Raw genomic sequence first — 16,326 nt, 5'->3', positions numbered from 1 at the left:
CAGTGACTGTACTGGAGATCACATGGCCTTAAGGGTGAGAGACGTCAACAGATGGCCAGTTAGGCAGCGGCCAGAGAGGATGAGTGAGAGAACAGAGAGCTGGAGAAGGGGAGAGACGACTCGTATAGAAGTACACCGACAGGGTTAGTTTCAGACCTACGAATAAACCTGTCCTAAAAATACGCCTGAACTCTTTCTGTTTTTCCCTTCCCTCCTTCTCTCTTTCCCCCTGCTTCTCCCTCTTTTTCCAGCTTCTCCCTCTTCTTCTCTCTCTCTCTCTCCTACACCCCCCCCCCTTTCCCAACAATATAGTAAGCCTCCTGGCCAGTTCCCAATCCAACAGTCTCTCTCACACCTCTGTGTACCAAGAAGTTGTTGAGGTGGTACAATGTCACTTTCTTTTTTTGTTGTTGTTTAGGTAAGATGATAGAGGGTCATTTTTCTGAGAGGAATACAAAAAGATTTTATCCACCCAGAAGGGCTGTGTGAGTTCACCTCTATGACTGGCCTGGGTGATTGGGTCACTTTAGCACATAAAGAACAGCACACATACACACATACCAAAAAAAACAGCTTCAGAAGCTGATCTCATACCATCAATATAGAAAGCTGCATCATTTTGAGGTGAAACGAATCTGAGAGGACCTCACCACCTGTTCTAACCCCCATGTTCCAAATTTCTGTGGAAAAACCACCCGGCTGCAGGCAGGCGCAGTAATAAAGTGTTTGTCAACACACTGTGACCCTGTTGAATATGATAAGAGCATTAGAAATATACACGGCACTCCTTTCACTTTGAGAGGGTAGAATTTGTATGTTTCACTTGGTCCGAAGAGTTATGAAGTAGTATGGCCAATCAAGGTTTAGACGGCAAGACTGTGTTAGCCTGCTGAGCTAAAGCAGGCTAACACAGTCTCGGGGAGCTAACGCAGGTCTTCTAGTCTCAAGGCAAGGTTTCTCATTACTCGAGCATGGATTGACGAGCCACCTCCGCTACAGTTACGGTAGTTAACATATTACAGTGGTGTTACAAACTATATCTGAACGTTGACCGCCTAAGCAGTTCAGAATGAAAGGATGATGAATGAGAGGAAGGTATGAACGATTCTTATTCACACCACCCATCCTGTCTCTGACTATAGCTCAAGTCATAATAATCGTTTTCTGCAAATAGAGAGCTAGGAAGCTATTTCCTGTGATACGATACAGTACTTTTATTTATCTACTAACATGGAAAATAATTTAGTCAGGTCAGCTTTCATGGAACTAAAGATAATGTCAACTGCAGTAAGCCTATAAAGGGATTGTGTATTTCGGTTAGCTCTGTGTGTACCAAAAAAAGGATATTATAATGATATTTGGCATCTACACTAAAGCCCTAAGGTGAAACAGAAAATAGAGGAAGTTTACAGAGCAACACTTCAACTTTAAGTTGAAAAACATATTAGTCTAATGAACACTTTATTAAGAAGTTACTCCCTAACATTACAAAAATAAACTTTAATTTACACCACATAGTGTTAAATTGGCCAAGGAGGGCCCCATCACTGCATTGGGGACAGGATGTGGACTATTCACACTCAACAGATGTCAACTTGAATATGATCAGGGATGACCATTCCCCTGTGGCTGGTAGGCCTGTACCTTCCTCCCCCAGCTAATAGGAAACCCAGCCTGTGAGACTGCATATACAGTTAATTCGGAAAATATTCAGACCCTTGAATTTTTCCACATTATGTTACGTTACAGCCTTATTCTAAAATTGACTAAATGTTTTTTTCCCCCCTTATCAATCTACACACAATACCCCATAATGACAAAGAAAAAACAGTTTTTAATACATTTTTGCCAATTTTTTTTAGGAAATGCTGAAATATTACATTTACGTTAGTATTCAGACCCTTTACTCAGCACTTTTTGAAGCATCTTTGGCAGCGATTACAGTCCTGGGTATGACACTACAAGCTTGGCACACCTGTATTTGGAGAGTTTCTCCCATTCTTCTCTGCAGCTCCTCTCAAGCTCTGTCAGGTTGGATGGGGAGTCCGGGCTCTGGCTGGGCCCCTCAAGAACATTCAGAGACTTGTCACGAAGCCAATCCTGCGTTGTCTTGACTGTGTTCTTAGGGTTGTTGTCATGTTAGAAGGTGAACCTAAGCCCCAGTCATCTCCTGAGCTCTTTGGAGCAGGTTTTCATCAAGGATCCTTCTGTACTTTGCTCCGTTAATCTTTCCCTGGATCCTGACTAGTCTCCCAGTCCCTGCCGCTGAAAAACATCACAACAGCATCATGCTGCCACCACCATGCTTCACCATAGGGATGGTGCCAGGTTTCCTCCAGACGTGACGCTTGGCACTCAGGCCAAAGAGTTCAATCTTGGTTTCATCAGACTAGAGAATCTTGTTTTTCATGGTCTGAGAGTCCTTTAGGTGCCTTTTGGCAAACTCTGTCATGTGCCTTTTACTCAGGAGTGGTTTCCATCTGGCCACTCTACCATAATGGCCTGATTGGTGCAGTGCTGCAGAGATGGTTGTCCTTCTGGAAAGTTGTCCCATCTCCACGGAGGAACTCTGGAGATGACCATCGGGTTCTTGGTCACCTCCTGACCAAGGGCCTTATTCCCCGATTGTTCAGTTTGGTTGGGCAGCCATCTCTAGGAAGATTCTTGGTGGTTCCGAACTTCTTCCATTTAAGAAAGATGGAGGCCACTGTGTTCTTGGGGACCTTTAATGCTGCTGAATTTTTTTTGGTACCCTTTCTCAGATCTCTGTTTCGACACAGTCCTGTCTCTGAGTTCTAAGGACAGTTCCTTGGACCTCATGGCTTGGTTTTTGCTCTGACATGCATGAAACAGGATGCACCTGAGCTCAATTTCGAGTCTCATAGCAAAGGGTCTGAATACTTATATAAATTAGGTATTACTTTTTTTTTGTTGCTAAAATGTCTAAAAACCTGTTTCTGCTTTGTCGTTATGGGATATTGAGTGTAGATTGATGGGGATGAATTATATTTTTTTTAAATCCATTTTTGAGTAAGGCTGTAACATAACACAATGTGGAAAAAGTGAAGGGGTCTGAATACTTTCCGAATGCAATATATATAGGTTAGCATTGCGCCAGGATGAGCTTGTGCTATGCCAGACAATTACTCAGCTATCTAACCAGTTAGTTAGCAGCTGAAAACCCGGAGTATGTGATGTGATTCACTCGACAGTGAACTTATTCCCATAGGAAGAGGCTCACTCTCTCATGTTGCTTTGCAAGTGGCACCTTATTCCCTATATTGTGAACTACTTTGGACCAGAGCCCTATGGGCCTGAAGTGCTGCACTAGTGCACTATGTAGGGAATAGCGTGCCATTTGGTATGCAAAACCTCAGTCAGTCTTCAAGGGCTTGGTTTGGACACTTGAGAGCTCATATTTGGGTAGTGGATATTGATCCTGTAAGACAACGATCAATGATTGTTGTGGTGGATACTCTCTTTATAAGGCCTGTAAGCTGCTCAGGGAGCCCAAGGCAGTAGGCTTTGATGGAGTGTGTGTGTGCTTGTAAGTGTGGGGGAAAAACACTGCCTCTTGAGCTCTCATGGTAAATCCATTTTCCTCTTATGTCTCTGTGTCTTATTTTAATGCAGTAGTAATAACTACAACTTCACAATTCATTTTTCTTCCATTTCCCTCATCTCTAGTTCCAAAAATGTGTTACTGAATTCACGGAATGAATTTCCATGGAAACGGACCAACACAGGATCTAGCAGAGATTAGGGGGAAATGTTATTTTTTTCATCTCAGCGTCTATTTACTACTCTCTATTTATGTGATGTTGTATGTATAGTTATTTAGAATGTTTCATCCCGATCACACTTTGACTTAAAAAAATTAATCCAATGGAAGTTTTGCTACAAATCAGATTAAGGGTTTTGATGGAATACAGTAGTACTGTAATTTACTTGTAAATCTCATCCAAAGGATTTTGAAACTGATGAGGATGTGTCCCTTTCACCCAGCCTGGTATCATAGACTAGACGTAACATAGCAAACATAAATCCGTGACACTCAAATTAGTATGATATGTTGTGTTTGGTATGTTTACATAAGACAGATGGTCACTTAAAGCAAAAAGGAAAGTAGGGTAGTTGGTCGGGGTGGATGGGTGGGTTGCGAGTTTGAATCTTATCACGGACAACTAGCATTTTAGCTAATTTGTAACTTTTAAACTACTTACTACTTTTTAGCTACTTATCATGTTAGTTAACCCTAACCCTAACCTTAATCCTTTTAGCGACCCTTCCCCAAACCCTTACCCATTAACCTAACTCCTGAACTTAACCCTAACCCCTAACTAACCCCTAGCTTAGCTAACATTAGCCACCTAGCTAGAATTCGTAACATATCATACGTTTTGCAAATGCGTAACATATTGTACATTTTGCAAATTCCTCATGTATTGTACGTTTTGCATATTCGTGACATATCATGCGAATTGTAATTCGTAACCTATTATACGAAATGAGTGATGGGCATCCACACGTTAATACATACCATATGAAACGTAACATATCCTGCTAAATGGAGTGTCTCGGATTTACGTACAGAATAATAAGAAATGCTCCGAGACCAGGTTGTTTCACCTCACATTCTCATCAATCTCTGGTGACAAGCTTAGCCTATGCAATGTGTTTTCTCATATTCATGGACTGGATGATATTATTAAGTCCCTTTTTAACACTCTGCTCTCCAAAAACTGTTGTTTGTTCTGTCATGAGGTCTAACCAGTCAAACTCACCGACGTTTGAGGAATATCTCATCGATCTCATAGGTCTCACCCACATAGCTGGGTGAAGTTCATGATGCCATTGTCCTTATTAACAAGGGGCCCCAGGATCAGTGGAAGAGCTCTGTTTTCATGTCATCCAACAAACACTTGGAGTTTGCTAAACGGCATTGGCACTTAGATTGGAAATGGTGCCATGGTCAGATGACATGAAAATAGAGCTCGTAGGCCACGCACACCAGTGGTGGATTTGGCGTCGAAAAAAGGAGGCATATGCAGAAAAGAAACTCATAAAATATGGTGATGGCTCTTAGATTTAATGGGGCTATTTTGCTTCCACTGGTCTTGGGGCCCTCGTTAAGGTCAACAGCATCATGAACTTTACTCAGTACCAGGACATTTTAGCTGAAAACCAGTCTCTCTGCCAGGAGACTGAAACTTGGCCGCAAGTGAATCTTCCAGCAAGACAATGACCCCAAGCACACATCAAAAGCCACAAATAAATTGTTAATTGATCACAAAATCAACATTTTGCTATGGCCATCTCAGTCCCCAGACTTATTGAAAACCTGTGGTTTGAATTTAAGAGGGCAGTCCATAAACACAGATGAAGTATATCAAGGATCTGGAAAGATTCTGTATGGGGGAATGGTCTAAGATCTCCAATCTCATAAAACATTTTTTAGAAAAGTCTCAGTGCCATTATCCTCGTATTGAAAACATGGAGTACAAATTTTTCTTATATATATTTTTTCATTACTTGTTAAACAAAATCTTTCTCTGAGGAATTGTATTTGTATAAAATTATTTTATTTGAGCATACGATATAGCTTATCGTAAAACCTAACATAACTCAAACGGAAAGCATTTGCATTTCTGCGCAGTCCAGGCAGTGCTGAGAGGGAAAGTTTGGCCTGCTATTTGTTCTGGTTCTGGTTGGATGTCTTGGGGAACTATATATATAATTTATTTTATGAAGTCTTTTTTTTGCTCCTCTTTATCAAGGGTGTCAATCATTTTGGACCTGACTATTTACTTCGGGCCTATTTTTATAAGTCTACTGGAATCGACAAGCCTTTCTAAGTAATGTGTTTTTATTGTTATCTTTTCTCCTTCCTTACAATAATTAAACATTTTGAAACAAAGTTCATCCTGCAAGTGAATGCAAGACAGAACTGAACTGGCCAAGAGAACCTTGTGTGTGTGTAGGGAAACAGCGAGGTAAGAGAGAGAGCTTGTAGTGAGATCAGATGGCAGTTGCTATTCCAGAAGCTGTGTCCATGTAGGGAGGCTTCTATAAACTGCCTTAGTGGAGCTAGGAGCCCTGGGAGGCCACAGGAAGGGCTGAGGAGTGTGTGTTCTGTGATGCCTCCTCCAAGTGTGTGCGTTGTTGGGGGCGCTAAGACGTGAGGTCACAGGTATTCCATGGTGTGGTAATGGTAAAGGGACACCGAGGTGTCCACAATCCACAAGGAGAAAGAAGATATGATTGGGGGGAGGGATGGATGGAGGGAGGTATGGAAGAGTTTTGTCATGGTTTACTCTCCATCTGGGGCAAAAATCCACAAATGAAGTCTTTCAATGGTCTTATTACTTGTTAATTTTGTTTGATAATCCTTAGTATCTCTCCATTGTATCAGATGCCGCCGTTGGCACTGAAGATTGAAGCCTGTCATTGTGTGTGTGTGAGTATATGATATCAGAATCCTGTTTAAAGAGGCAGAAGTCAGAACAGAACTGATACGCCTGCTGAAATTAGACCCCCTCCCCCCACACTCATATAAGACAGACGGTCAGCTGTAAATCCTAGTCCCCTCTTTAACCAATTTATCCCTCTGCAATCATCAATCACAGTGTCCAGAGCACATAAAACACACACAAATGCACACTCATGGGCGGATGTGTACACACACACACACACACACACTGTGAAGCAATCGGAAGGTTGTACCATGCTCCGCTCTACGTTCCCATACCATATGCTTCTGTGACCACTAGAAGGCCCAGTGTGTTTGACATGTAACCTTAGAGTCACTCAGTCAAGTTGCAGGCAGGAGGATAGAACAGATGAACACTGGAATGGAACGGAACGATATATAATGGAATGATGTTTAGTAGAATGGAATGGAACAATGGAATGGAATGTCATTTCATCTCGTGCCCTTTAATAAAACCATTGATGCAAACAGATGGAAATACATTATGATTAATATGTCAGATGTGTAACTGTTGGTATCACTCTCTGCAGGTGCAGGTCCAAGTGTTAGTCATAGTCGTACGCATTGTCACTTTGATCGTTTTAATACCAGTCAGTACTAAAGCTTGGAATGGTCAACCTCATAAATAAGCAACACACAAACACCATATTGTAGAGAACTCGTTGTAAACCTGTGGCATTTGGTCTATTTCAGATATCCTGTCTAAAAATTGTTTTCAGAACAGAATTAAAGAAAAAGTCCAGCATTGTTCATACTGATGCACAAGTCAAGTAGAAATAGTGTAGAAATAGGCCTCTATCTCTGTTTTCTTCTGTATCCTTCAGTATTCAGTTCCTGTATGGCTGTTGCTGTCAATGAGAATATGTTCTCAGTCAACCTCTCTGGTTAAATAAATGCAAATTAAGGATGGGCATTCTCTCAGATGTGAGTCAATGAGAGGGGATTCACTCCATGCTGTAACTGCTGAAATAAGTGTTAAATACAGAATAATTAGCAACGGGCATTCTCGTGAGGGGGTGCATCAATTCGCTGCACGCTGTCATCAGGTGTGCCTCCTGTTGCTTGGAGCTGGCTGCCCTTGTGCCCAGGGGGTGGCTGGCAGCTGGGACAGAGCTGGGTTGGCAGAAGAGGTGTGCCCGCTGGCCGCTACACTCAGCCTGCCAACGCGAGGCTAGTCAAAGCCCTTGATCCTCTAAATGTAGAAATATTAGGCCTGGTGTTTAGAATGCTGGCCCTCAGAGTCTCTGGATGCGTCTCAAATGGGACCCCATTCCCTTTATAGCGCACTACTTTTGACCAGTCCCCCCGGGGCCCATTACTTTTCGGCCGCGGTCAAAAGTAATCCACTAGGTAGGGAATAGGGTGCCATTTGGGACACAGGCCTCTGAACATCATGACATCTTTACTTACAGTACCCATAATAGTATGAGTTACCATACCCAATCACAGGGATGGCTAACTCTGGAAATTCCATCAGTTTCTACAGACTTATGAAAAACAGCTTTTAGTTTTTTGGCACCCCATGTATGGAATAATCTTCAGAGTTCCCTACAAATGGGTGTATTGGTGCCTTTCGGGCAGTTGAGTGTTGATTGAAGACATCTTTTTGAGGAATGGGATTGTTTATCATGAGTTTGTCTCTTTTTGCACTTAATTTTTTTTGTCTTATAATATTTCTTATTGTGTATTTATGTGTAATTTGTTGTGTAATTCTAAGATGCAGGGCTCCCTTACAAAAGAGACCTTGCTGTCAATGGGACTCTTTCTTAAAATAAGGTCAAGTAAACTAATGCATTTTGAAAACTATTTTAAAACTATTTTGAAGATCTACAGTATCTTGAAGATAAGACATTTGACAGTGTGTGTTATTTCCCTCCCATTATCCTCCCATTATGTCTGAAGTAATGGTTTGCTCGGGATTCGTGGAATTGCTGGAATTGGAGGTTGGAAGGTGGGGTGGGAAGGTCGGTTTCAAGTTTTAATAGTTGTATGTGGGATATGTGGGATACACAAGGTATACATCGCCCAACAAAATGCTTACTCGCAGGGGGCTCAGTTCTACTCTTATGTCATCGTCCCAAAGCGTCCCGGTGGCAGCGGCAACCAAGTTCAAGCCTTAGGTCTCCGTTAGGGGGATATTTAAAACCCTCATGAGGGGAAGACGAGGAAGGGGGGATGTGGTGAGGTGAGGTGTCACTCCAAAAGCTGTCGCACCTGTTGTTTGGCCAAGCCTCCCCTCCCCTACCTAACACTGTCTAATGAAACTCAAAGGAAAAAGAGTTGACCAATGTTGACATTCCACATAAATACATTACAAGTACCCACTGACAACTGGCAACCACTGACCCTTTCTGTCAGCTGTAAAAAATATAATAAAGTAAAGTTATCCACCCGTACGGTTTTTACAGCACAAAGTCATTTCTCAGTAGTTAAACCCATGAATGTGTGACTGACATGCACAAGGCTTACGTGTGAATGACACACACATAGCTTACATGTGGAGGACAGAGAAAAGAAGCCAAGTATAGCATTTGGTGATGATGATAATGAGGCGTTTTAAGGGCTTGTCAATCATAGGCAATAAGATACTCTACATGACCATAAGTATGTGGACACCTGCTCGTCAAACATCTCATTCCAAAATCATGGGCATTCATATTAGAGGTCGACCGATTAATCGGTATGGCCGATTTAATGAGGGCCAATTTCAAGTTTTCACAACAATCGGTAATCTGCCTTTTTGGATGCCGATTATGGCCGATTACATTCCATTCCATGAGGAGACTGTGTGGCTGTTACGCGAGTGGAGCATCAAAAGGACCTTGTGGAAGCAAGGAGCCAAGGTAAGTTGCTCGCTAGCATTACATTTATCTTATAAAAAACAATCAATCTTCACATAATCACTAGTTAACTAGCTTGTCCTGCATTGCATTTAATCAATGCGGTACCTGTTAATTTATCATCGAATCACAGCCTACTTCAACTTTCGCCAAACGGGTGATGATTTAACAATAGCGCATTCGTGTACCTAACCATAAACATCAATGCCTTTCTTAAAATCAATACACAGAAGTATATATATTTTAAACCTGCATATTTACTTAAAATAAATTAATGTTTGCAGGCAATATTAACTGGGGAAATTGTGTCACTTCTCTTGCGTTCAGTGCAAGCAGTCAGAGTATATGCAGCAGTTTGAGCCGCCTGGCTCGTTGCGAACCTTGCGAAGGCCATTTATTCTTAACAAAGACCGTAATTAATTTGCCAGAATTTTTTATAATTATGACATAACATTGAAGGTTGTGCAACGTAACAGCAATATTTAGACTTAAAGTTGCCACCCGTTGGAAAAAAATACAGAACGGTTCCGTATTTCACTGAAACAATAAACATTTGTTTTCGAAATGATAGTTTCTGGATTTGACCAAAAGCTTGTATTTGTGTGTTTATTATATGATTTGATATTCCACTTAACAATAACAGCACGTGCAGTGACCGGGGCAGCTCTAGCAGGGCAGAAATGAGACAAACTGACACATCCTATGACGGTGCCATGTTGAAAGTTACTGAGCTCCTCAGTAAGGGCATTCCACTGCCAATGTTTAACTATGGAGATTGCATGGCTGTGTGCTCGATTTTAAACACCTGTCAGCAACGGGTGTGGCTGAAATAGACAAATCCACTAATTTGAAAGGGTGTCCACATAATTTTGTATAGATAGTGTATATATTTTTTACATGCGAACATATAAGCCTAAAACATATGCATGGACAAAAGGTTAATGGCCCCATCTTTGTCATCTGTGGGGTCACAGATATCCTTTTCATTTGTTCTGACAAATCATGCTTAATATTGATACGTGTAGTTGTTAGCGATACGTGTAGTTGTTAGCGATACGTGTAGTTGTTAGGGATAGGTGTAGCTGTTAGTGATAGGTGTAGTTGTTAGTGATAGATGTGGTTGGCATGGACCTGGTGTGAAGAAGGTATGGCTTTCATGATGGATGTAGTTGTCATGACAATCTGTCGGTCGGTTTGGTTGTTAGGTTATTTAGACTTTGTTACAGGTTGGTTGTTTACAGGTTGGTTGTTTACACTTTGGTTGTTTACACTTTGGTTATTTACAGGTTGAGCTGCTGTACATTATTTAGGATGTACTAAGAGTTAGGCGGGGCGTATAACATAGCATTGTGAATGTGCGTGGGTGGGCGTGGTGCGCGTGTGCACGTATGTGCGTGTGTGAGTGAATGTTCTCTTCCATTGTCCCCCCCCACCTATGAGTTTGGTAGAGCAACTATGTATGGCTTTGCCAAGTGTGGCTTCTCTCCAGACTGATGGGACTATTTATAATTATAAAGACGGCTGCTTCTGTTTTTATACACGGCGTCATACCTCATCAGGATGGTACTGTGTGTGTCCGAGCGTGTGTGTCAGGCAAGTGAGTGTTTGTGTGTGTGTGTGTGTGTGTGTACATGCGTCTGTGTGATTCATACCACAGACACCTGTCTGTCCAGGTCTGTCTCTCCCTGGCCTATCCCACCTGTTCTATAGTCATGTGTTGGCCTGGACTGGACAGAGGCTGTATTTATATATACAGTCAGTGCTCAGACTGGGCTCTCACACTGGGTGGACACACACACACACACACAGTTTAGCCAGCCCTGCAGACATTGTTACCAGATTTATTTTACACTGCTGTTGAGCGCTGATACAGGAATACTCCTGTCTTGTTATGTTTAAGGCATGAGTGGTTGTGGTATATGGCCAATGTACCACGGCTAAGGGCTGTTCTGGATACAGCCCTAACCACATACCACAAACCCCAGAGGTGCCTTATTGCTGCTATAAGCTGGTTACCAACGTAATTAGAGCAGTAAAAATACAATATTTTGTCATACCCGCGGCTGTCAGCCAATCAGCATTCAGGGTTCGAACCACCCAGTTTATAATAATAAAAGGATATCAACGGCAGATGGGGGATGCATCCCTAATGGCAACCCACTCCCTTATTAGTGCACTAGGGCCCATAGGGCTGGTAGTGGGACACAACCAATGGAGTCTAGGATGTGATGTTAGCATTAGCAATCCGGTGGATCAGGGTGAGTTTGTTTTGGACTTACATCTAGCTATGTCTTAAAAGGGTAGTTCATAATTCGTTGTCAACACAAGCCCATTTTGGATTGTTGGGATTCCACCTAATATGTTCACACAGAGGTGTGTCATCTTAAAGGGATAGTTCACCACCAAAATTAAAGTTAGCCCGACATGTCATGTTGAGCTGAGTCCATGTCCACTTTTGATGAAAAAGTCTGAGAAACTGGTTTGAACTGTCCTTTTAAGACTGTCATGTGCTTGTAGGCAACTTCTACCTGACGCTTCTACCCTCTTCTCTATTCTGTTTATTTGTTAAAGGTCCCAATGCAGCCATTTTAATTTCAATATCAAATCATTTCTGGATAAAAATGAAGTACCTTCCTGTGATTGTTTTCAATTTAAATGGTAAAAAATGTAATAAAATTGCTTTTTTAGCAAATAGAAGCAAGAATTTTGCCAGGACTGTCTGGGAGTGGTCTGAGTGGGAAGGGTAAAAGTAGCTGTTATTGTCAGAGAGGTTTGGAACTCTCTTTCTTATTGGTCTATTAACTCATTTACTGCATGGCGATCAATGTATTTATAAATCCCTTTTTATATCAGTTGTCACAAAGTGCAAAAACAGAAACCTAGCCTAAAACCCCAAACAGCAAGCAATGCAGGTGTAGAAGGCTGTATCACAACCGGCCGTGTTTGGGAGTCCCGTAGGGTGGCGCACAATTGGCCAAATGTCGTCAGGGTTTGGCCGGGGTAGGCCGTCATTTTTCTTAACTGACTTGCCTCGTTAAATAAGGGTTCAATAAAATAAATAAATAAAAGAAGCACGGTGGCTAGAAAAAACTCCCTAGAAAGGCAGGAACCTAGGAAGAAACCTAGAGAGGAACCAGGCTCTGAGGGGTGGCCGGTCCTCTTCTGGCTGTGCCGGGTGGAGATTATAAGATTATATGGCCATTAAGACCAGATTGTTCTTCAAGATGTTCAAACGTTCATAGATGACCAGCAGGGTCAAATAATAATAATAATCACAGTGGTGGTAGAGGGTGCAACAGGTTTACCTAAGGAGTAAATGTCAGTTGGCTTTTCATAGCCGAGCATTCAGAGGTCAAGACAGCAGGTGCGGTAGAGAGAGAGAGAGAGAGAGAGTCGAAAACAGCAGGTCCGGGACAAGGTAGCACATCCGGTGAACAGGTCAGTGTTCCATAGCCGCAGGTAGAACAGTTGAAACTGGAGCAGCAGCATGACCAGGTGGACTGGGGACAGTCAGTAGTCATCAGGCCAGGTAGTCCTGAGGGAGGGGAGAGGGAGAGAGAGAGAATTGGAGGGAGAATACTTAAATTCACACAGGACACCAGATAAGACAGGAGAATTACACCAGATATAACAGACTGACCCTAGCTCCTCGGCACATAGACTATTGCAGCATAGATACTGGAGACTGAGACAGGGGTGGGTCGGGGGACACTGTGGCCCCGTCCGACGATACTCCCGGACAGAGTCATCCAGGCAGGATATAACCCCACCCACTTTTCCACAGCCCCCACACCACTAGAGGGATATCAACCGACCACCAACTTACTACCCTGAGACAAGGCTGAGTATAGCCCATAAAGATCTGAGGGGGCATATTTTCAGCCCGAGGGGGCATATTTTCAGTGATGTCACCAAGCAGGCCAAAACCCCATCCCAGCAAAACAGGCAAAAAAAAACAGCTCTTACACTAAAAGGGCATTATCATAATTTTCACAATTTCAGAGTATTATTCCAACCTCATAGTGTGGAAATATATATAAAACACAGGAAATCATGTTTTTGACTGCATTGGGCCTTTAAAGTCCTGAATCCCCCTCCTTTCTTTAGTCTCACAAGTCACACAATTGTTTCTGAAATGTGCCAATCTGAGGATGCTAGATGTAGCTACAGGATGTTAGTTGTAGCTGCAGGGATGGTTACATGGTAACAGTGGTTGCATCACATTCTTGATGGACAGGTGGTGTCTGGGATGGGAGGAGGATGTGTGCGTGTCCACCCAGCTGTGCTGAGGGTCATTAGGCCCTCCCACTGTCCCCTCTCCCTGAGTTATGACAGGCATCCAGCAGAATGACTGTGTGTGTGTTTTTGTGTCCAGACCAGACCAACACAGGCACAGAGGGTCAGCTCAACAGTTGGAGACGAGAGAGACAGAAGAGAAGGGGAGGACACAGGGAGAAGGGGAGGACACAGGGAGAAGGGGGGACACAGGGAGAAGGGGGGATACAGAAGAAGAGAAGAGGAAGAAGGGGGGGCAGCCATACAGAGAAGTGGGAGAAGGGGGAGATAGAGGAGAAGAGCAGTGACTTCATAGTCATACGAGCGCTCTATAGTTGACCATAGGCATCCCCCGCAAAGACATGTAACCTATGAGATAATGGGTTATTATGGATAATGGTGTGACTATGGTCTCTTGAGCCCAATGGCCCTTTGAGTCCATTGAATTGGGTGTTGTACTTGATGATACAAATAGGGCTTATTTGTGTTTTGAGTTGGATATATGTAGTATTTGAAAGACCAGATATCCCAATGTCTCATGTTTTGTCACCTCACACCATTTTAGGTGAAGCCCCACAGAACATGCATCTGAAAGTTAAACTGACGTCAACAAAAACCTGTTTCTGTTTCAAACTTCACTTGTTTCCACTTTCTTTTATCCTCTCTTGCAATCTGTCTCCTTCCTCCCCCCCCCCCTCTCTCTCCTTCTATCCCTCTTTGACTCTGACAGTTAGCCTTAGGAATCCTGCCTTCTCAGCTGTCCCTAATGGTGTCTCATAGCTACCCGATTTAGCCTCCTTCACCCCCCTCACCTCCACTCCTTCCTTCCCCCTCCTCCCTTCTTCTCTACTTCCCCCCTCCTTCACCCCTCCTTTTCCCTCTTCATCCCTCCCTCCCCTTCTCCTCCCCTGTTCTCCAGAATTCTGGTTTGGTGATCTAGTTAGCCTAGCGGTCTGTGTGGTCTGTATAGGGGGCCTGTCTAAATTGGGTCATCCGTAGCTGTAGGGTGGGGGTTTGTGTGGCTGTGGGGGTATGGGTTTGGGTCTGTAGGGACTGGGGGACACCTGCTGGGACGGGATTGTGGCTCTCCTTCCCTTCCAGGGATGCGTCCCAAATGGCACACTGTTCCCTATATAGTGCACTACTTTTGACCAGGACCTGGTCAACAGTTGTGCACTATGCATGGAGTAGGAGGTAATTTTGTACACAGGTCAGGGCATTCCTGCCTCCCTCCCTCTGGCTGTCTGTCTGTTCTGCCTTCCTCCCTTCCTTTGCTCCCTGGCAAGCACTGTCTCTCTCTTGCCCACCCGTCTCGAGCCCTAGCGCGTTCTCTCTCTCGCCCTCTCTCTTTCTCTCCGTCTCTCTCTCACCCTCTCTTAAGCACTCTATCGCTCTCTCAAGAGTTCTTTCTCTCAAGCAGTTTATCTTTTTCGGTGTCTTTCTTTCTCTAGCTCTCTCTCCTTCTCTGTCATGGCTAAATGGCTCACAGCTCTGCCCAGTGCCCACCCACACAGAATCGCAATCACACACACACACACACACACACACACACACACACACACACACAGCGACTGCGTTAATGGAGAACTCTGACCTCTGATTTTGTGTTCTCTCTTCATTACTGATTATTGTAATCTTTGTCTGTCTCTCTCCCTCTCTACACTCCTCTGCAGTCAGTTGTTACGCTTCTACAGGTATTATTTTTCTCCAACCCCTCACCGCGGACAGACGTCTATGTTTGCTGTGACCTTCTACGCCCCACACACACACACACACACACACACACACCTCAACCTTGTATTGAAATGACACAACACCTCCCTTATCCTCGAATCAGACCGTTCAGATCAATCATTCAAAGCTGTCAAGGCAGAATAATGACTATCTGAGGTCAGGATGGGTGTGCCAGCCGATAGACACACAGAGCAGCGTCGTGATGCTCTAACAAGGTTAAAGATGTAATGGGACATTGCCAGGCACTCTAGGCCTGTCAGAGCGGCCGGGAGAAAGCAAACTGCTTCAGGCTTCACTTTAGATTAGAGTATTTGTCTGTTTATGTTTATTTACGTTGTTTATCGATGTGGGCCCAGGATTCCATTTGGGGTCTGTTGGTCTCGTCCGGTCACTGTCAGTGAGGCTCAGTCTCTTTCTGTATGTTTGAGGGAGAAGATTCACTTATTTATTGCCAACTCTAATCCTGTTTTTTTCTCCCCCCTTTCCCCTTTGTCTCCCCCTCTCTCTCTCTCTCTCTCTCTCTCGATCTCGATCTATTTCTCCCCCTCTCTCAACCCGATCTATTTCTCCCCCTCTCTCAACCCGATCTATTTCTCCCCCTCTCTCAACCCAATCTATTTCTCCCCCTCTCTCTCAACCCGATCTATTTCTCCCCCTCTCTCTCAACCCGATCTATTTCTCCCCCTCTCTCTCAACCCGATCTATTTCTCCCCCTCTCTCTTGATCTATTTCTCTCCCAGACGTTCACAGCCTGGTGTAACTCCCACTTGAGGAAGGCAGGGACACAGATCGAGAACATCGAGGACGACTTCAGGAATGGCCTCAAACTCATGCTGCTGCTGGAGGTCATCTCAGGTGGGTCGGACTCTTGAGTCGCCTTAAGTCCCCCCTAAGTCAGTGTTAAGTCACTGCTAAGTCACTCTTACACACGGTCACATCAGAAAGGTTGACCTCTCCGTCTACAGCGTAGTTTAGGGGAAAAGGACA

General features: G+C 43.7%; 1 protein-coding gene across 1 annotated transcript in view; it reads left to right on the top strand.

Annotated features, from left to right (window-relative positions):
• The window catches only part of LOC110500446 (alpha-actinin-3), a 30,566-nt gene that overhangs the window by 1,933 nt on the left and 12,307 nt on the right, over positions 1–16,326 (top strand). Inside the window, exon 2 of the mRNA XM_036957857.1 lies at positions 16,080–16,194. Coding sequence (XP_036813752.1) covers positions 16,080–16,194 — 115 coding nt within the window. The remainder of the gene's footprint in view (positions 1–16,079; positions 16,195–16,326) is intronic.

This window comes from Oncorhynchus mykiss, chromosome 21 (assembly GCF_013265735.2).
Source record: "Oncorhynchus mykiss isolate Arlee chromosome 21, USDA_OmykA_1.1, whole genome shotgun sequence".
Taxonomy (NCBI): domain Eukaryota; kingdom Metazoa; phylum Chordata; class Actinopteri; order Salmoniformes; family Salmonidae; genus Oncorhynchus; species Oncorhynchus mykiss.
The sequence above is the reverse complement of the archived record's forward strand: the minus strand, read 5'-3'. Positions and strand labels throughout refer to the sequence as shown.